Raw genomic sequence first — 18,302 nt, 5'->3', positions numbered from 1 at the left:
TGTCATGTCATTGCTGCAGATAACAAATGAACTGTCTATGTGACTGATTTCCCACGATTGTTTATGCTTTATGCTTCATGATTCGATTGGGATGAAATTAAAGTCAAATATAAAGTCAATACTGTTACTCGAAAAACAGATTGCAGATCCATGCTCCCAGGTCGGATTTGTAAAAGTGACCTGGGTCGGATTGAAAACAAAAATGGGATTGAGTCATTCCAGCTGTCATAAGAAAACACATCTGTATCTGTATGACCTCTAAAATAGATTGAAATTCAAATCAAACCGTGACCTTAACTAGAGGTGGCTATGATGTTCAGTATTTATATCCATATACCAGGTTCACGATTAGGGTTAGTTATGGTTAATCTAAATCTCAATAAGTTAAAACTAGGAAAGATTAAGTTAAACGAAAGATTTTCAAGAAAAACAACCAACAAACTGTTCTAAAACGAAAACGAAATATAAGAATATAAAGAAAACTATTATAACCCTGGAACACACAAACACTCACACACGCACATGCACACTCACGCACACAGCTTCCATCGCTGCCTCCTTGTTGAGTGAAGCGTCTGCTCGGAGGCGCACACCTGAGCCCCGCAAAAACGAGACCCATCTGAGGCCCTTCACACGATGTTCTCTGCTTTTACCAATGCTCACATTTGCCTCGCTCCCATCCTTGTCGCAAGCTCATGTGTCTAATGTTGCCTTTGAGTGGCAGCTGCCTGCAGTGGCACCCACGGCATTAAAGGCTATATATAAACACGAATGTTTGTAACTAATTAAAAGACAGTTGATGCTAACATTTCACATATTGAATGAAAACAGCGCCAATAAAGGTAAATTAATGGGAATCTATTACTAGGCTTGGGTCTCACCAGAACACTATTTGCATCATTTTAATATTCGGCATCATTGTCATCATCACATCATACTCCTGAGCTACAAATCCTGACTTTTGAGACACCCAACAGGGGATTGAATTGAATACAGCAGGACTTAAGCAGACTCAATGGCTGCATATGATACAAGGATTTCTGATGTCTGCACAAATTGACCATGACTCCACATTTATTGCAAACAGATGAGCCCCAGCTCTCAGACTCACACACACACACACACACACACACACACACACACACACACACACACACACACACACACACACACAACACACACAAAGACGCACACGCACGTTACGCACGCATGCATGAGCAAAAGTCCTGCCAGCAGAAGATAATCCTGACTGAACATGAGGGACAACTATCTTCAATTTCACATCCTTTGATAGCGCTCAACATCAACACAAGATGACAACTCAAAGTGCAGTTTTAAACTAATTAAAATACTTACCAATAGAAAAAAATGGCAAGCAGAAAATGCACATAAAATACACCTTGTGCATATAGTTTGGAGAGGCGGGGCTTGGTGGGCAGTCATGAAACATCAGTGCGTGAATGGCCAGGCGTAAGCCGTGGCTAACAGCAGATTCAACTCAGCAATCAACAGGTGGCTGAAAACCTTCTTGGTGGCAGTGGCTATCATTCCCCATGAGGGGATTTCTGTACTATTATGTAGTATATATGCATCTTGGAAGAAAAAAAAAAAACAATACATAAACACTAGCTACTATCAAGGTTTTCCAGTCTAACATTCAAAGCATTAAGAATGAGGGGAAAGATAAAATATATGACTAGACCTGAGATAGTAACAAATACTGTGTAAAATTTTCTCATCTACCTTTTAGTTTTTGCTTGGCTGTAGTTTGCTGCCACTTCCAATTCCTTCTTTACAAGTTACAAGGACAAGTCCCGAAGGGTGGAACAGAGTGACTCTTCCGCCATCTACTGACAGCAAACCATTGTTGCAATGAAAGCGCATTGTCTTCCTAGGCTGTAAAATCCACTTTAGTTATTTCATCCATTTATCTTTTGAATGTTTATCCGGTCATAGCACAATACTGTACGTTATTGTCCAGAGATTAGAAAACATCTGGTATCTGTTCAGACTTCAATGACGACAGTATAAAGTACATCTTTTTGAACATTTTATTTTGCAAAGTTCCAAGATAACTTTTACTTTTTCTTCTCCACATCCTGCTCAGCAGCCTCTTTGGCTCTCTTGGCACGGATACCGAAGAGACGGGCGTGAGCGCGGGCCATTCGCAGGCTGGCAAAAGCCTTGAAGTTCTTCTCATCTTCAGAGATAATGCGGGCCTTCTGCTTTTTGTGTACCTGGAAGGAGAAAAGAAAAAAAAACATCTCAAAAACTATCAACACATGCACAATATGGTTCATCAATTTTGAGGGGGCAAGAGCAGTCATCAGAAAAAAAGGGTTCAAACGGATCATCAATTTAATACAGAGATTCCGGAGTAATTGTCAACATCTGACTGCTAGCGTACATAAAACCCAAACAGTTTTTTTGCATCCTTATCAAATTGTGTAAACAGAAGCTTGCAACTTACAGTTTTGATGGGCATCAATGGTCCTTTAAGCTGGGTTGCCATCTTCAGTTCCTCCTCCTGAAAACACAAGTGTTACTACATTAAGACAACTGCATCCAAAAAATTCACTTTTAACATATTTTGAACATTCTGTGTAAATTAAAACTTTGTGACTTACAGCTACATGTAAATGGCCATCCATTAAATACTTGTTTTGGTTACTTATTATAAATATTGCTTACTCATTATAAATATTGCAACTTAAGCGGTTGGTTGACTACCATATTTTACTTGAAAAATTATTCAACTGTGCTGTTGAGCTAAGACTGTTAGGTTATGTTTTACACATATTCTGGTTTAAAATACTTCTTTAGCACTGGTGTCAGCAAACCAGACACTACTTCAGGCTGTATGAGCAACTTACAGTGCTGTCTCCCTTCTTGGGAGCAGAAGCCTTCCTGGGGAACAGGATGAGTTTGGAGCGGTACTCCTTGAGACGCTGTACATTGGCCTGAAGAGATTCTGTGGACCGGTTACGGCGACGGGGATCCACAGCGATTCCGATGGTGTGGGCTGTCTTTCTGTGGATGCCAGCGGCCTAAAAGGTGAAGCATTGGCGTTTCAAGTCTGTCAGGTAGATACTCATTTCATATAAAGATGGGATTATCTGGCTTTATTTTGTTTTTGACAGAAACAGTCATCAGAAAAAAGGGTTCATACATTCATCAAGAAAATACAGAGATTCCGGAGATTGTCATCACCTGACTGTTCAATTACAAAATGATTCAAATGTAAAATGATTGAAATACAACTTCTGGTGATTACCAACGACAATTTTGAACATTTTGATGAACAAAATGTATCTGTAGGACTTTATTTCAAACATTGTTTTAGCTTTATGATAAACTGCAGACAGATGTCTTCAAACATCCTTGTGAATTACCTTGAGCTCCTCCAGGGTAAAACCCCGTCCAGCACGGACTTTAGTGTGGTATCTGATGGTTGGACATTTGACCTGTGGCCTCAGTGGACCTGCGACAGGTCGAGGAGCGATGCGACGGGCCTTAGCCTGGCGAGCCTTTCGCCTGATGAAAGACAACTACGTCAAACTTTCAGCAAACATACAGAGCTGCGTTTGTCCTACGGTATATTGTTGAATTCGGCACCAATTTTGGTTTTGGTTGGCCAATGTGGCAGTATGGAAGTCACGTAGGTACAGTTCCAAATGTGTCCTTAATCCTTATTATTATTATCATATATTATTGTTTGTCCTTGGTGACATCATGTTGTGATGGCTTGTATCTTGTCACGATTGTTGGCAGGCAGTCATGGAATAAAGACATGTTCCTTACTTTGAGCAAAGAAACACCTGTTTGGTGACGATTTCAGTAAATCACCGAGGATACATTATTGAACAAAATCTGTTCATGCTGAATACCCAAATACCTGCATTAATCATTCCATAGATGGAACAGAATCCATTGAAATGAAGAAATGTAAAAGTTTGCAGAACGTTAGAATTAAACTCCTTTCAATTGATCAGGTCTGCAGACCTTACAGGAACAACGCCAATAACCATCTTGCTACATTTAACATAGTGGAATCTCACAAAGTTACATTGACATATATGACAAGTTAGCATAGCATTGTTGTGTACACTCACCTGCGGAGCTTCCTGGCTGGCTGGTTAAACCAAGTGCGCACTCTTTTCTGCCAGTCTTTGTGGAAGTGAGGGTTCAGGATCATTCCATTCCGGCTGGGGGCCATGTCTGCCTACTTCCCTGAAACATAGCGTGGGACAGCGGGATAAGAATATTTCCAAGCCCGGTACTGTATGGTGACACCATGCATGCATCTGTACAGCAATGGCTGACTAATAGCAAGTTAGCAATGCTAGCAATGCTATATTGAAAACTGACATGTTAAGATGCACTACTTTAACTAGTGAACACGTTATGGAATTTCAGCCTTGTACAATTTTGATCGTTCACACGCTCGTTCATTTATTAACAAGCCAACCACTTTAATTTAGCAATGTTAGCAGCAATGCCGGCAGTCACGCTACTGCCAGTGGACGTCGCTACGAATACAGTCACATTATGAGACTATGATTAAAAAACATCTGTCAATAATCACCTAAATTCGTAGGTGACAGAATGTTCTACTAAATGGAACAACTTGGACTTAGAAACAGTATGCCTACGTGTCAGATTGAGCGCGATTGTACTGAAATCTGTAGAGGACAATTTTCATACCTACAAGGGAGGAAAATGGCCGAAAGGAAAAAGGAAGAAGTATGCTGGTGGATTGTGGGATACGCAAGACCCAACCAATCATCGAGCAGTACTGTGTTCAAAGAGTGTATACTGCGTCTAGATGTTCATCTCTACGTTTGTTTGGCTACGTGTACATACGAATCTGTAATCAAAATACACATATAATTCAAATTTTAATATTTAGAATTATAAAAAGATAATGATGACTTGTTTGAATTACTGTGTAATGATTTTTTTAATAGGATGTCTCCGAAGTTATAACGAACGGATGGAAATGCTGAGGAATCGCAAAACCTTTATTTAAATAATTCAAGAGTATTTAGGCTGCAGTAAAGAAATCTTATTCAACCCACCTTAGTACGTGCTATTCAATGCATTTTTCTTTCATTACAAATTGTAAATGACAGGAAATTTAACGGGGGTAAATACATACACTTAAAAATAAACAAGATAAACACGAATGGATTTTATTTTTTAATGCCAGGGGTTCTAAATAAAATTCAAGAAACATTGAAGACACAAAAATTGGAACAGAATTTCTATATTTTTTTAACCTGATAAAGAACAAACATACAAAAGGCCAGAGGTCCTGCACTGACCTTCTCTTAGTAAAACACAACTTATGTTCTTCACATGTAGAGACAAAATGTAAGGTAAAATTAACCCCCCCCCCCAAAAGATGTGGTTCTCACTGATGATTAAATATATAATCCATATATTTAATTTTGATTTTACCTCCTTTGAACTTCTGAGATCTATTTATTTTCCAAAAGTTACTGTTTTCATAATTTATCCAAATCAATTGGAGAAGATTGATCAAACATCTTTTTGACAGTGTCAATCAAAAGTAAGCATTATATTTTCCTCTTTTTGAAGGCAGAATTTGCATCAGGTCTTGTCCCGGATCACTTCACCGCTTTTCTCGAAACGGAATTGCGGCCTCAAAAGCCAACATCAATGACACATCGTTAGTAAAACTCAAGGACTCTTTCTGATAAAGCTTCGCTCTTCCCTTTGAGCACCAGAATGTACGTTAACTACTGTTTGTCATATTATTCATTCCATGATTTTAAAAGCACTCCCTCATTAATCATTAATTAAGTGGCCTCTGCTCTCTCTTCCTATCTGCACCTGAGAGGGCAAAGGTCAATGTGCATGGACTTCAGCAACAAGAAGCACCCAAGTCAGGTGCACACACCAACACCCTCATCAGCAAAAACAATATGTGTGACCTGTTTGTTTGTTTGTTTTTGTTAACCGATAGCATCTTTGCTTTTGAACTGGCTGCAGTGTGACAATTGCTCTATTGTTTGAGTATGTTGAAAATAAACTTGAAGACTTCCAGCGAGGTACGTGTTTCTTCTCAAAGGAGAATGAAAAGTTTTATTTCATGAAGGCGATGGCACTTATAACCACTGTCCAGTTTTCCATCTCATTTGTGCACATTTCAAATCAAGAGCACCAGAAACTAGACCCAACATTCTTAAGAGCCCTTATGTGGTTTTACCAACTCAATGAATCTGTATCTTCCAAACAGAAGCTATTTACAGACAAAAATGATTCCGATGCACTAATTCAGTATGACAATAAATAGCACAGAAGATGAGGGCTGTTGCCAGAGGTTACTGAAGTACAAAAGTAAGCCAAGTTGAATGATTTATTATTCCAGTGATTTGATAAAATTATCATACGCAGCTTGATCCATGAGGCCTTGCAGCTCATCCGGCCTGTTGATGGTCATCTTGATGAGCCAACCTGAAAGCGGAGAAATTTGACAGTGGAGCACGTGTCTTATACCGCGCATTTTCTTAGCGAGATGCTCACCGTCTGTATAGCAGGCTTTATTCACCAGTCCGGGATTGTCGGCCAGCTGGGTGTTGATTTCCTTCACTTCGCCCGTCAATGGCGAGTAAAGCTCGCTGGCGGCCTTCACGCTTTCCAAGGCACCAAACTCCTCTGCAACACAAACATGGAGGCAACGTCACACATACCTTTTCTCACGGCAAGCTTTTGCAGATATGCATAGCGTGGGCTGGTCATACCCATTTGTTCAAGGCTTTGGCCCACTTCGGGAAGTCCGCAGTACACCACATCGCCTAAAGCTTCCTTAAAAAAAAAAGAATACAGTACATACGATCCATTCTGTGGCATAATGTTTTTACAGTCCTCTCAAATCCTCTACTCACATTGAAATTAATTGAAATGCCATTAATCCTTTCCAGCTTTCTCTTGAAAACAACAATTGTTGTAGTGCGTAAAAGAATAAGAAAAAATAGCACTCCACATTGTTGTACTTTATAAAAGCACAAAATAATAACATAAATAAAGAGAATGAAAAGGAAACACTTTCATACTTTCATCAATTTAACTGCTCTTTCTGGTGTGCCCACCTACACCACCTGGGGGCGATAGAAAACTGATGCCTGTTGCTGTTCTTTAGAGTTAACTCATTAGTACAGCATTAATATTAGTCGCTCTTCGATGAACATGATTAATGTATAAATGTGAGTAATAGGCCCCGACCGATTTGGTTGTATTGTATAATTTCTTTTTGACTGATGTCGATTGAAATATATGGCAAACTTAGATAACTGATTCATTTGCTGATTTTAAAAAATATATAATGACTAACAATGTCTTCTTGGTCCTTCAGCGCTTACAACAATTAAAATGACAGTTTTTAATTTGCATTTCTTTAACCCCACAACAGAAGGACAAATTGGCAGGGTTAAGATAACTAATTGTTGTCATCTGACAAAACATGACATTCTAAATCCAACATCGCCAACACATGACAAAAAATGAATAAATCCAATTAAGCACGTGAAGTGTACTATTCCGACTAAGTGGTGCCACCTGAAACCCGCGATGAATGACTGCACTTGGCCTCGAGTGTGGATACCTTAAAAAGATGTCATGTTCACTGTGGTTCCTTCAAAAATCAAACTTTAAGCAACTGCTCAAAGCACTTATGTGCAACCCTTTCACTCTGCCATTATCTCTCTGATAATACCAATAATTAAGACTATTTTCAGCCTAATTTCTCTTTTCTGATCAATGTTGGCAAAGACACAATTAACAGATATCTCTCAAAGATTGTCCCGGGTGTGTTAAAGGGGAGATAAATATAAAAAGAATATGTTGTTTGTTCCCCCACTAGTCTAATCGTGGTATTCTGAATCATATTAAGAAACTTCAATAAAATAAACATTCTTGATTGTTAAATTATAATAAAGATAAACCACTGAGTGTGACTATGCACGTCAACCACCAATGAAGATTACATTTTTAAATAAAGTTGTGTTGTATTATGGTGCAATCAACCCTCTTCACCAATACCGCCACCTACACAGATGGAGTGAAACTGCAACCCAATACTGTACACTTATAACTGTCTTTGAACAGGTCTAACTAACTATTGAAGATATTTAACAACTTTTTTTTTCCACGCAGCTTTAAAACATTTGTAAAGAAAGATTTTTTTCTAAATATCTACATACAAGCCTTTGTACAGTGTCCTTTGAGAGCATGTGATTGTAGCATAGCTTTTCAGTGTCAGAGGTCTGCGGCAATAATCATTTAAAAGGAAAAAGTCGCTGCAGGTGAGGACAAAGTACAGAGTATGGTAAACTACCCTTTGCAGCTTCTGAACCCACCACGCACCAATGAGCAACCCATCTGCCTACCAAATGTGTCATAACCTATCAGTAATAAATGATTAGCAAACAAAGACAAAGGCTTACCTGAGCATAATTGCTGATACCGACGGTGCCAATGTCACCTTCTACTCGCACCCACTCGTGCTTATCTGTGAACTTTAAAGCTGCACAGAGAACAAAGCAAGAACAAAGCTCAACGGGTAAATTATTTAGTTCAAGTCATCAATTGCACAATTGAGAATCTGACAGAACTATTGCACCTTTAGTAATCGACATTTTTAATACTTAAAAACTTCACCTAATTTAACAAATTTCCATATTATTCAATACGACTTTAAGTTGCCTTTTTTTTTTTTTTTAACAATACAGCAGTTTGTCTACTATGTGCCCTATTACTAACGGTTCCGAACATTAACGGTTGATTAGAACGTGAACAAGACTGCGGTTTCTCTCATCATCTAGTTTAGTACTGAAGTCTGATTTCTTGAGCAACAAAACTTTCTATGTGTATTCAAGACATTTCCGGAGAGCCTGTCTCCAAGAAAAAAAAACATTTGGATGCCTGTTTTTCTGGAAATTGGCTGTTCTTGTCACCAATCTCTCTTTTCACAGCAATTTTTGAAAAGACATGAATCGGACTGCGTGACAGGATAGCTTTAGAATTAAGTTTTGCCAAAAGGTAAACTGGGCAAAAGTGTTGGTATATTGGTATTGATGGTATATTGCTGTAGAATCCGTCAATACCTTTTTAACGTCAATGTATGTATGTACCTTCGAAATAAAAAAAAAACCTTTTCACCAGACCCAATCAGGATAATTACATAGGTTGCCCGATTTCATGTGATCAAATTTAAACAACTCTTGTTTCAGCATGTTCCAGTAAATTGTATATTGGAGACTTACTTGTCATCCAATATATGGACAACGGTATATATATATTTAAAAAAATAAATATATATATGCTTGGCCCGCCCCAATGAGAAAAAGGGGTTTACTGTCCTCTGGTAAAATGCATACAAGAACCTTCAGTTCCAGCATGATACAGGGACGCTGCTGAAACACGTTTCTGGGTGTTTTAAATCGTGTTGTGAAGATTAGGGCAGGTGAAAAGGCGCACCCCCAGCTTGGGTAAAATCTAAATCATTGCAGTACGTTTACAATGAATTAGAACAGTCCTAGTGTTTCATTCCCCAGTACTGGCACCATTTCAGCATGCAAATACAGGCTTAAACCAGATTGTAATATGTTGATGCATGGCTGGGAGAGCACAGTCAGGGATGCTGTCCCCAAGTGAGAAGGCCTGGATACATTGGCTTTTACGCGGAATTCTTGGACATATTGTAAAAACGTACTTTGTCTTGGGTGCTAACGTTACATTCATTTACTTACGTTACAACATGTTGCACAAGCAGACGCATTTGTTGGAATTAACAGCTCACTTGATTGAAAGCATAGAAACGTCAACCTGGAAACGAACTCAAGCTTAGTTGAGTGTTGGCTAACTGGCTGCAGCTAATCTTCAACACGAGTTAAAAGTTTGTGTGTGACCAGCCAGTCGAACATGACGTCCACTTCCGTTTGGAATTTTGAATCCCAATTCCTAAGTGCTTTACCTTCAGCGCGGGCGGCCGTGGTGCTCAGTGTCCTCGCCGCCCACAGCAGCCTGGTCGCCGGCAGAGCCGCAGCGGGCGACAGCTGGGGAACTCCGAAGGGCAAGTTTGCAGAGAAGCACCGCAGCACCGCTCTCATCGCCATCTTCACTCCGTATGCGTGCGCTTGGGTGCCCGCGCACATACACTTGACCTCGGGAGCGCGCATCATCATGTGGGGAGGGCATGGGCTCTCGTGTTTGCTGACATCTAGCGGTCAAATTGCAGATTACGATCATACCGAATCCTCCAGTAAAAAAAAAAGTATTTTACTGTAAGTAGCCCACACCAATTGATATATTCTTATTTAATAAATGTTTTTAAGTATATTTTAGGTTCACCCATATGCATTTTTGTCAGATCAGTGTGTGTGCAGGTTGGTGGTGGCATGGTAAAAGAGTGTGAGGGACCGCACAGGGCAACAATCAAACCAGAATAACCATTGTGTTCTCTTCACAAGAAGCTAAACTGCAGAATTCACCTTTGTCTTAAGATACTATGTTCAAATAAACCCACTAATGGATTATGAACTAACAACATCTCATAAATTGTTTACAACATGACTTTGAAAAAGAAAATTAAAATTAAGAGACAAAAAGAGATTCAAAGTGCTTTACTCAGATGGACTAGAGGATTGACTTTTGAATTCGGTAAATGGCAAGTCATAATTAGACATGACAGAAGAGATGGCAGTATTGTGACAACTGGTGCTTCAGTTGAATTGGGATGTACGTCAATACCATCAAACTACGTCAATACCATCAAACACAGACAAGAAGCCAAACTGACGACTTAAAACTCTTACGAGCGTTCTGAAACATTACATTTTGGTCTGTAAAAAGGCAATTAATAGGATATGAGTTGCTGCTTAATCAATTAGTGTCTGGTTGATAATGAAGATTAAGAGGTACACTTGTTGGCAAACAAGTAGGACCCAACAAATTTCCTGACAGAAAGTGTGGAAAATATCAAAATGAAACATACTTTGTTATGACATTGAGCCTAGCAAAACGCCGACAATTCGCATCAACAATTGAGCACCCAAGCCTTTGACATCATTAAAAAATAAACCTGGCAGACCTTTCACTGACAAAAGCTTCCCTCGCCTCCATCAAGGAGGTCTGTACGTTACACAGAGGTACCCTCTGCAGGAACGCTTGCTTTGTTGTCGTCAGGCTTCATGGCTGGGAAGAGTAAAACCTCCTGAAAAAGACACAAACATTTTAAGAGTCACAAAATTAGGTTCCTCTAATCTACAGCATCCGGTCAATATTCCTATAGGTCTCCGATTACGCAGTTCCTGTGATGTGTGTAAGAAGACGTTACCTTGATGTTATTGGAGTCTGTGAGGAACATGGTGAGGCGGTCGATACCCATTCCCCATCCAGCCGTTGGTGGGAGACCATATTCCAGTGCCGTGCAGAAGGTCTCGTCAATGAACATGGCCTCGTCATCACCCTCGGCCTTGGCCTGAAAAATATTGTAATGCAGTTTCTGTGAAGAACTGACCATGAGTGGAGCTCCGTTTCCAGTGTAGAGTCATGTTGAAATTGTTCAACTTTAATTCATAAAACACAATAAATCTATGTGGTATTTATTAAAAAGTAAAACTAAAAAGTACACTCTTGCACTTCTTAAAACCATACAGCAGTAACAATAATTTAACAGACGCAGGTGGCAAGTGTTTGTTAAGCCGTAGTAATATTTGTCAACATGTGCTGCTCCATTTGTGTTGAAATAACATTTGCTCAAAGAGGGTAGAACAAGTAAACAAAGTAAACCAGCTAAGAGTGGTAATAAAGATGTCTCTTTAGCCTCTTTATTGAAATAGTGTTTACCATCTGCCAAACGGACGCTTGCTGTGGATGTCGGGAATTTGCGTAAAAATTTGTCATTTGTGGCATATTGTCTTGGTTTAGTCGATTTTTGTATTGTTGTTTTGATGTAGCATACCAGCCCTTTTTTGTTTTTATTATTATTGCCACATTTATATATTGAAATATATATTGCTTAAAGAGTTTTAAAAAAAATCTGAATGTCACACCCATGTGGCATAAAACACCCCACTTTTTCAATACGATGCCAACAATATTGTCTCTCTTGTTTCCTTTATTGGCTATGTTGTTGTTACGAGCTACAATGTTATACTTAATTGAATGTCCCCCTTAAAATGCCCAATGGCACAAAGTCCATTACACACCTTGGCTTGTTGCTCAAAGAGCTCCCTCTGTCTAATGGGGTCATTCAACTCAGTGTAGGCGTTGCAGATTTCTTTCTTCATCACAAAGAGTTCAAAGCGCTCTGTCAGTCCTTTCTCTGATCGATGCCTGTTGGTAAGGAGCATTTCAACTGTCAAGCAGGAGCATTTCTGAACAGACCTCGGACTTATTTGAGATCAGATGTTTCCCCTTACCATTTCGCTAAGGGGCTCATGATTTGAGGGTGATCGCAAATGAATGTGGGGCTGATACAGGTGACTTCCAGGAAATCTCCCACAAGCTGAGAAATGACAGAGTGGTTCAAGTAAGTGCCCTAATATTAAATAATAAATGAAATAAATCAGGAACCTTGTCAAGTAGACGGGCAGTCGTTCGAGGGGGAGGACATTCAACTCCCTTCTGGGCGCACAGGTCATCAAAGAATTTACGCGTCTCTGAAGAGAAAGGCACATCAACATCATTACATCAACATCATTTGTAGATCATCGCAAGGCCATTCAAAACAACAAAAAGAAGACCAAAAACATAAATGCCCCTCCTTGGACAGCATCATGACCTTACCGTCGCTGTCGTAACTGTCAGTGGGAGGAAATTTGACTCCCATCAGCTTCTCAAGGTCGTGTGTCATGCTCACTCTTCTAAATGGTGGAGTGAAGTCAATCTCATAGGCTTCTCCTTCAGGACCGTCAGGGTGGTAGGTCACCTTGTAACCTCCCGTGATGTGCTTCACCATCCCTGAAGGGAAAACAATAATAGACTTTTTCCTTGTTGATCTCGTGACGATGTGACACCGTTAAGCACTTCGAAATGGATGGACTCACAGAAAACATCAAGTCACATACATTGAAGTCTCTATTTATACCCACATACAGGCAGTTTATTTTTACACACCAGACAAAAGCTTCTCGGTTATGTCCATCAAGTCGTGGTAGTCAGCATACGCCATGTAGAATTCACAGGTGGTGAATTCCGGGTTGTGTGTGAGATCGATGCCTTCATTCCTGAACTGACGGCCGACCTCATACACTCGATCCATCCCACCGACGACAAGCATCTACAGGTAGAACACACTGAGTATACAGCGATAAACGTCTCATCTTAAACACCCTTCCTTAACAATAGGCTAATAACATAACTTGATTGCAAATTGATGCTTTTTTTGTATTGCCCCCCCCCAATCTATGCATTACCTTGTGGTAAAGCTCAGGAGCAATCCTCATGTATAGGTTCATATCCAAATCATTGTGATAGGTTACAAATGGACGGGCCACTGCTCCACCAGGAATGATGTTCATCATTGGAGTCTCAATCTTAAAATGACAACAATCATGACTTAGGATGCAAACGTTTTTTTAAAGGTTGTGTGTCAAACCCTTACCTCCAAAAATCCTAGTTGGTCCAAGAAGCTGCGCAAGTATGTGATGATTTTGGCTCGTGTTACAAACTTTTGCCTCACGTAGTCATTTAAGATGAGATCCAAATAGCGCTGACGGAACCGTGTTTCCTTTGAAAGTCACAACAACAACAAAAAAAGATGAATGAGAGAAAAACTGACATTTTCAGTTTCAGGTGACTCAAACGGCGGGTCGGCACTATTGTTTTGGGCGCTGCTGATGAAAAGCATATCGAAAATTAATTGATGAATTTCAAACACTTTGAAGAAATTCTATACAATGGGACCTTGATTTTCGCAATTAATCTGATCTAAAATGTTAAGACAAAAACTGAAACTCAGTGACCTGTATTTCTAACTAAGTGAGCCTTGGATCCTTGTGAGAAAATAAGAGTGTTTTAATAATTAAGTGTGATTATAGCAATCACTATTACCTTGTCTTTAAGTCCAAAGTGGAGGTGAGGCAGCATGTGGAGACAAGGCGAGAGCAGAGTCATCTCGATGGGGATGATGGACAGCTCCCCCTTTTTGGTCTTCCCTGGGTTCCCGCGGACACCGATGATGTCGCCGCGCCTGAGCTTGTTGTTGATGGCCACAAAGGCTTCCTCAGACTTGTAATTCCTGACAGTGAGAAACCAAGCGTTAAAACATCCTAGTTCTGACATCCATGACTTTGCCTCCTGTAGTTTTAAAACATCTGAGACCCAAAGCGCAACAAAATTTGGGGCATTATTTCATTCATTTCCATGGACATTTATATTTGTCAAATGCAATCCAACCGTTCTACACCATCAATGTTCATCTATGTCAAACTCGCCCATCTTATTTGTGAAATTCAGGTTTGTAAAGCACAAATTCCTGTCAATGGGAGCATTACATTGCTTTGGATTTTAGATCAGTACTGCTTTGGAGAAGATAAAGTTTAAGACCAACCACAAAGTGTTATTGAAAAAAGACGGACTAAATAGCGAACACCATGTTTGGGGTAAGGAGAGAGAGGAAAAAAAAAAAGTGATACTCAATTTTGCCATGCGGTCGGTCGGTCAGTTTGTCAGCAAATAAAAGATTTTGCCATCATAAGAAGATTCAGTATTGTTTCTGTTTATAGTTTTAGGTATTACAAAAGAAACAATTAGCATTGAAGTCACTATTCTGTTCGACCCTTGCCACTGCTTTTTGCTCATAAAACAATGTTTTGAATGAAACAACATTCTACTGCTGATTACTAAAGTACGGCTGGCAACTGCAACTCTGCTTCGAAAATATCTGGCACTGAATTTGCTAATCGCAACGAGTATATATGTAACATTCAGGCAACAGGTATAAATTTTAAGAATGTTTTACTCAATCTCTCAGTACCCAGAGTTTGCCATAACTTGCAACTTGGTGCCTTCGGCTCGCATGTCATAAAACAGCAGCTTGGCACCAGATGCCCTCTTAGCATGGACGCGGCCTGCCAATCACAAGACAAAAAAATAAAATTTCTTACTGACACTTTCTCCAGCTTTAAATCCAATAATTTTGAATAGATTCAAAGCATTACAATACCTGACAGATTGAGAACGACATCCTTTAGCTGTTCCCCTGGCTGGAGATGGCTGTACTTCTCAACAAACTCTGTGAGCGACAAGTCAACATGATACTTGTGTGGATACGGGTCCTCAGCAGTCCCCTTGAGCTCCTGAATGGCCTGGGTGCGGATCTTGTAGTATTGCTGCATTTCAAAGCAAACAATGGAAATAGGGTTCAGTAAATGATAGGTGAAAGCCAATGTTCATACAAGAATCTCACATTTGGGTCGAGTGCCTCCTCATCCACAGCAGTGGCATCGCAGTTATTGGTTTCCTTCTTTTGCAACTGCTGTTCTTTGGCCTTGGCTTCTTTCTCCACAGCCTTCTTCTCCGCTTTTAGTCTCCTCTTCAGCTCACTGACAAGACACGAGGAATCGAAGCAGTCATTAGCAGGAAGGTAACGAGATCTTATTGTGATAGATACAATTGGACAAATTTACTATCACGCCAAGCTCTGCCCCTAGATGGCAGTATAGGCACAATAAACCTGTTGCCATTTATCCGACTGAATTGAAACACACAACCATTCAATGGCAATGGGGAAGAAAAAAAATCTTTTTTTTAATTAACATAACTCCATACATATAAAGCATTGAGCAAACAGTTTGAGCATCATGATTTCATTCATCGCAGCTCCTCCACTGTGCGTCACATAGACACCAAGTGGAGTAAAGCAGACAAACGAAGGTCAATTATTTTAAGGGCTCATCTCATTTCTCTTACTGCAGCTTTGTAGAGTGCTTGCTCACCAGTTTACATGCTAGTACCTCCAACCACCAAATCCATCAAGTGTAAGGAGATTGACAAAGGAGCAAGGTAGGAGGTAGAAATGTTTTAGGACCATGAGACGATCGCACCTCAATGTTGTCATTTGATGGAGCTATCTGCTGAAGATGTCACGCCATTGATGGCTGTCATAAAACGCATCGCCTGGATGTCAGAATAATTACCACTGCCACGAATGTCCAGTCATATCGCCCAGCTCTGTGTTGTGAAATTTTAATGTCAAATGGAATTGTAGACACTGCAGTAGATGAAGCAGCTTCACAAACTCAAGTCATTAAGACAGCTCCACTTAAAGAACGTATACTAAAAGACAATTGATGGAAACAAACATTTACCCTGGTGACAAAAGGTTGGTTGTTATTCTCGAAAGGAAAAGCCACCAACCTTTTGTCACCTCTCCAACGGTTCCCGTAAATTTGCACAGGCACTGCGGCTATGCATGGTTGCGCCCGTTTAAACCACTGTCCCCTGACTTGAAAGGCTTGGCACAGCTGCTGCCTGACCAGGCAAAGCATACTGAGCCACCATTCAGAAGAGCAATCTGGGGGAAAGAGATATATTTATATATAAGGAAAATAAAAATAAGACGCACAACAAGCAGAGGAAGAAGTCATTTTCATAATGGTATGCAGGGCCAGAATGGTGTGCAAATCCCAAATGTTCAAAATACTGTGCAGTGCATTTGTGAAGAAAAGCTCAGTTGTACTCAACTTTGAAGTCCCATACGCTTGCATTTCATCACTTAGAAATGATGGCCGCCCCACACATACACAATTAGTTCTGTCACATTTTTACTTGACTTTCAAGTGGTATACAGCTTCAAGGAAACTGGGGGGGATGGGCTACTAGAAATAATTATTCAATTATTCAAGCACCATGTATCAAGTAGCAATGGCTTGCAATACCATGCTTTTTATGAAACTGGTTAACATTTAGACTATTTTTTTTTACAACTCAAAGCTGCGCTGTTGAACCCTTCACAGATGGGGAAAAAAAACTGTAAAAATAAGTACACTACAAAATATCTTTATAAATTCATTTTAAAAAACAAGCCCCAAGTCAATGCAATACCCTAAAGCAAAACTATTAGAGCCTCAGTTTAAAACAACCTGCCCCTATAGTGCAATCGTGTTACAGTGTAATGGTGCTGTCCTTCGTTAACATTTGTCAAAAGGCATCAGTGAGCAACATACACAAAAAGACAATATCAACATCTGTTGGCAGACAACGAAAACTCAAAGTACACACTATTTCGTGTAATTCTGCTCTAAACACATCAAAACCATTTTTTTGTGTGTAGATAGCTAGCATGTGTCGGTGACTTGTGGATAGCTAGCACGTGCCTATGTTACTATCAAATCAAAAGAAGGTCAGAAACACCTTTAGTAAAACGCTAGTATCATAAATGATAGTCCTTTGTCTTAGGTCCTAAGAAAAGATTTTCCGATAAAGTATTACAATACTCAAACGTTACAATGTTTAAAGAAAGCCTAGTCCCAAATTTACCCAGTCGACGAGTGGATGACCTTTCTTTTAGGTCATTATGGGGCTTGTAGTTTTACTGGTCCACAAAACAATTCAACATTGCTGGTTAATCGTGACTTTAAAAACTACAGTTCCCATTGAATGAAGAGAAAAGAAGTGTGGGAAATGTATGCTACAAGCACGCCTCTGTAAGTGAAACTAATTTTGCTATCGTTGTAAAATACTGTCATGTCTGCTGCCATTACTTTGTGTCTGTATGTCAGTAAATACAACTAAAAATCAAGGACTCGAATATGTTACGAGGTAAAGTAGATGGAAAAGGCACAAAACTCACTTTTTGCTGAGTTTATCGCCGTCCGCTGCTGTTACGTCAGCCATGATGGTCTTGATGTTGCGCGTCAAGGATCTGCGCTTACGCACAAGGCTAAAGCTGTCGAATCGGGTACGTTCAGTGACTGTCGGAATTTTCATACAAGCGGAAGCGGTCATTCGCGTCTCAATGAAATGAATAAGAACATTAGGCATAATGGTTAATTGATATGTTTCTGTATTATCATTTCATGAATATGATGGATGGATATTTGAATAAAAGAAAAATGCATTACGGCTGATTAATATTACAAACGTTTCATCATTGCTTTGAATATACATTTGAATAAAAGGGAAACGATTAATGAGCCACTGGCGTCTTATCAAAATCCCTCGTCATCATTAATACGTAAATTAATTGAATTCTCAAAAATGTAGAATAATTAAACTCTTAGGTCTTATTAGTAGTGGCCAAATATTTGGTATAGTGTATGATATTGACTTTG

At 39.7% G+C, this 18,302-nt stretch overlaps 4 protein-coding genes and 2 non-coding genes across 11 annotated transcripts in view; all 6 read right to left on the bottom strand.

Annotated features, from left to right (window-relative positions):
• Positions 1 to 1,780, bottom strand: part of cpne7 (copine VII) — a 28,108-nt gene extending 26,328 nt beyond the window's left edge. The window contains exons 1-2 of the mRNA XM_088371231.1: positions 1,744 to 1,780; positions 1,357 to 1,592 (exon numbers count right to left, since the gene is read on the bottom strand). The gene's annotated coding sequence lies outside the window, so the exon portion shown is untranslated. The remainder of the gene's footprint in view (positions 1 to 1,356; positions 1,593 to 1,743) is intronic.
• A 257-nt stretch (positions 1,781 to 2,037) lies between these two features.
• rpl13 (ribosomal protein L13) lies at positions 2,038 to 4,809 on the bottom strand. Of its 3 annotated transcripts, none has more exons than XM_088371232.1 (6): positions 4,705 to 4,809; positions 4,113 to 4,230; positions 3,393 to 3,534; positions 2,874 to 3,047; positions 2,471 to 2,527; positions 2,038 to 2,237 (listed from the first exon to the last, which is right to left on the bottom strand). In XM_088371232.1, exons 2-6 carry the CDS (start codon positions 4,214 to 4,216, stop codon positions 2,079 to 2,081), a joined length of 636 nt encoding a protein of 211 aa, XP_088227358.1. In that variant the 5' UTR covers positions 4,217 to 4,230; positions 4,705 to 4,809; the 3' UTR covers positions 2,038 to 2,078. The 3 variants fall into 3 exon arrangements, with proteins under 3 accessions (XP_088227358.1, XP_088227359.1, XP_088227360.1); XM_088371233.1 differs by having other exon boundaries at positions 4,586 to 4,735; XM_088371234.1 differs by having other exon boundaries at positions 4,709 to 4,731.
• Positions 2,308 to 2,390, bottom strand: LOC148400570 (small nucleolar RNA MBII-202). The gene has a single exon (XR_015857805.1). It is a non-coding gene; the product is annotated as a small nucleolar RNA MBII-202 (small nucleolar RNA).
• On the bottom strand, positions 3,136 to 3,209 carry LOC148400569 (small nucleolar RNA MBII-202). The gene has a single exon (XR_015857803.1). It is a non-coding gene; the product is annotated as a small nucleolar RNA MBII-202 (small nucleolar RNA).
• Positions 4,810 to 6,075: 1,266 nt separating the features above from the next.
• gcshb (glycine cleavage system protein H (aminomethyl carrier), b) lies at positions 6,076 to 10,193 on the bottom strand. 2 transcript variants are annotated; one of them, XM_088370296.1, is made up of 5 exons: positions 9,998 to 10,190; positions 8,469 to 8,548; positions 6,768 to 6,831; positions 6,550 to 6,681; positions 6,076 to 6,480 (listed from the first exon to the last, which is right to left on the bottom strand). In XM_088370296.1, the coding sequence occupies exons 1-5, from the start codon at positions 10,176 to 10,178 to the stop codon at positions 6,386 to 6,388; spliced, it is 552 nt and encodes a 183-aa protein (XP_088226422.1). In that variant the 5' UTR covers positions 10,179 to 10,190; the 3' UTR covers positions 6,076 to 6,385. The 2 variants fall into 2 exon arrangements, with proteins under 2 accessions (XP_088226422.1, XP_088226420.1); XM_088370294.1 differs by having other exon boundaries at positions 6,076 to 6,681; positions 9,998 to 10,193.
• A 438-nt stretch (positions 10,194 to 10,631) lies between these two features.
• On the bottom strand, positions 10,632 to 18,056 carry kars1 (lysyl-tRNA synthetase 1). 3 transcript variants are annotated; one of them, XM_088370292.1, is made up of 15 exons: positions 17,822 to 18,056; positions 16,387 to 16,543; positions 15,437 to 15,572; positions 15,194 to 15,359; positions 15,005 to 15,098; positions 14,080 to 14,266; positions 13,631 to 13,756; positions 13,443 to 13,562; positions 13,144 to 13,306; positions 12,814 to 12,987; positions 12,601 to 12,686; positions 12,447 to 12,532; positions 12,234 to 12,360; positions 11,360 to 11,503; positions 10,632 to 11,236 (listed from the first exon to the last, which is right to left on the bottom strand). In XM_088370292.1, exons 2-15 carry the CDS (start codon positions 16,515 to 16,517, stop codon positions 11,162 to 11,164), a joined length of 1,815 nt encoding a protein of 604 aa, XP_088226418.1. In that variant the 5' UTR covers positions 16,518 to 16,543; positions 17,822 to 18,056; the 3' UTR covers positions 10,632 to 11,161. The 3 variants fall into 3 exon arrangements, with proteins under 3 accessions (XP_088226418.1, XP_088226419.1, XP_088226417.1); XM_088370293.1 differs by lacking the exon at positions 17,822 to 18,056 and adding an exon at positions 17,509 to 17,599; XM_088370291.1 differs by lacking the exon at positions 16,387 to 16,543 and having other exon boundaries at positions 17,822 to 18,055.
• Positions 18,057 to 18,302: the final 246 nt, after the last annotated feature.

This window comes from Syngnathus floridae, chromosome 3, assembly GCF_059516105.1.
Source record: "Syngnathus floridae isolate MCC-2025c chromosome 3, RoL_Sflo_1.0, whole genome shotgun sequence".
Taxonomy (NCBI): Eukaryota; Metazoa; Chordata; class Actinopteri; order Syngnathiformes; family Syngnathidae; genus Syngnathus; species Syngnathus floridae.
The sequence above is the reverse complement of the archived record's forward strand: the minus strand, read 5'-3'. Positions and strand labels throughout refer to the sequence as shown.

What these genes read in the sequence shown, in the direction of transcription:
- rpl13 (XM_088371232.1), bottom strand. Translation starts at nt 4,216, where the DNA reads ATGGCCCCCAGCCGGAATGGAATGATCCTGAACCCTCACTTCCACAAA. An exon ending in TTACCCTGGAGGAGCTCAAG is followed by an intron (nt 3,048 to 3,392) that starts GTAATTCACAAG and finishes TTCACCTTTTAG; the next exon opens with GCCGCTGGCATCCACAGAAA. An exon ending in CCAAGAAGGGAGACAGCACT is followed by an intron (nt 2,528 to 2,873) that starts GTAAGTTGCTCA and finishes TTGTGTTTTCAG; the next exon opens with GAGGAGGAACTGAAGATGGC.
- gcshb (XM_088370294.1), bottom strand. Translation starts at nt 10,178, where the DNA reads ATGTGCGCGGGCACCCAAGCGCACGCATACGGAGTGAAGATGGCGATG. An exon ending in GTATCAGCAATTATGCTCAG is followed by an intron (nt 6,832 to 8,468) that starts GTAAGCCTTTGT and finishes TTTTTTTTTAAG; the next exon opens with GAAGCTTTAGGCGATGTGGT. An exon ending in CCAAAGCCTTGAACAAATGG is followed by an intron (nt 6,682 to 6,767) that starts GTATGACCAGCC and finishes TTTGTGTTGCAG; the next exon opens with AGGAGTTTGGTGCCTTGGAA.
- kars1 (XM_088370291.1), bottom strand. Translation starts at nt 18,012, where the DNA reads ATGCCTAATGTTCTTATTCATTTCATTGAGACGCGAATGACCGCTTCC. An exon ending in TGTCGTTCTCAATCTGTCAG is followed by an intron (nt 15,099 to 15,193) that starts GTATTGTAATGC and finishes TGTGATTGGCAG; the next exon opens with GCCGCGTCCATGCTAAGAGG. An exon ending in CAAGTTATGGCAAACTCTGG is followed by an intron (nt 14,267 to 15,004) that starts GTACTGAGAGAT and finishes TCTCACTGTCAG; the next exon opens with GAATTACAAGTCTGAGGAAG.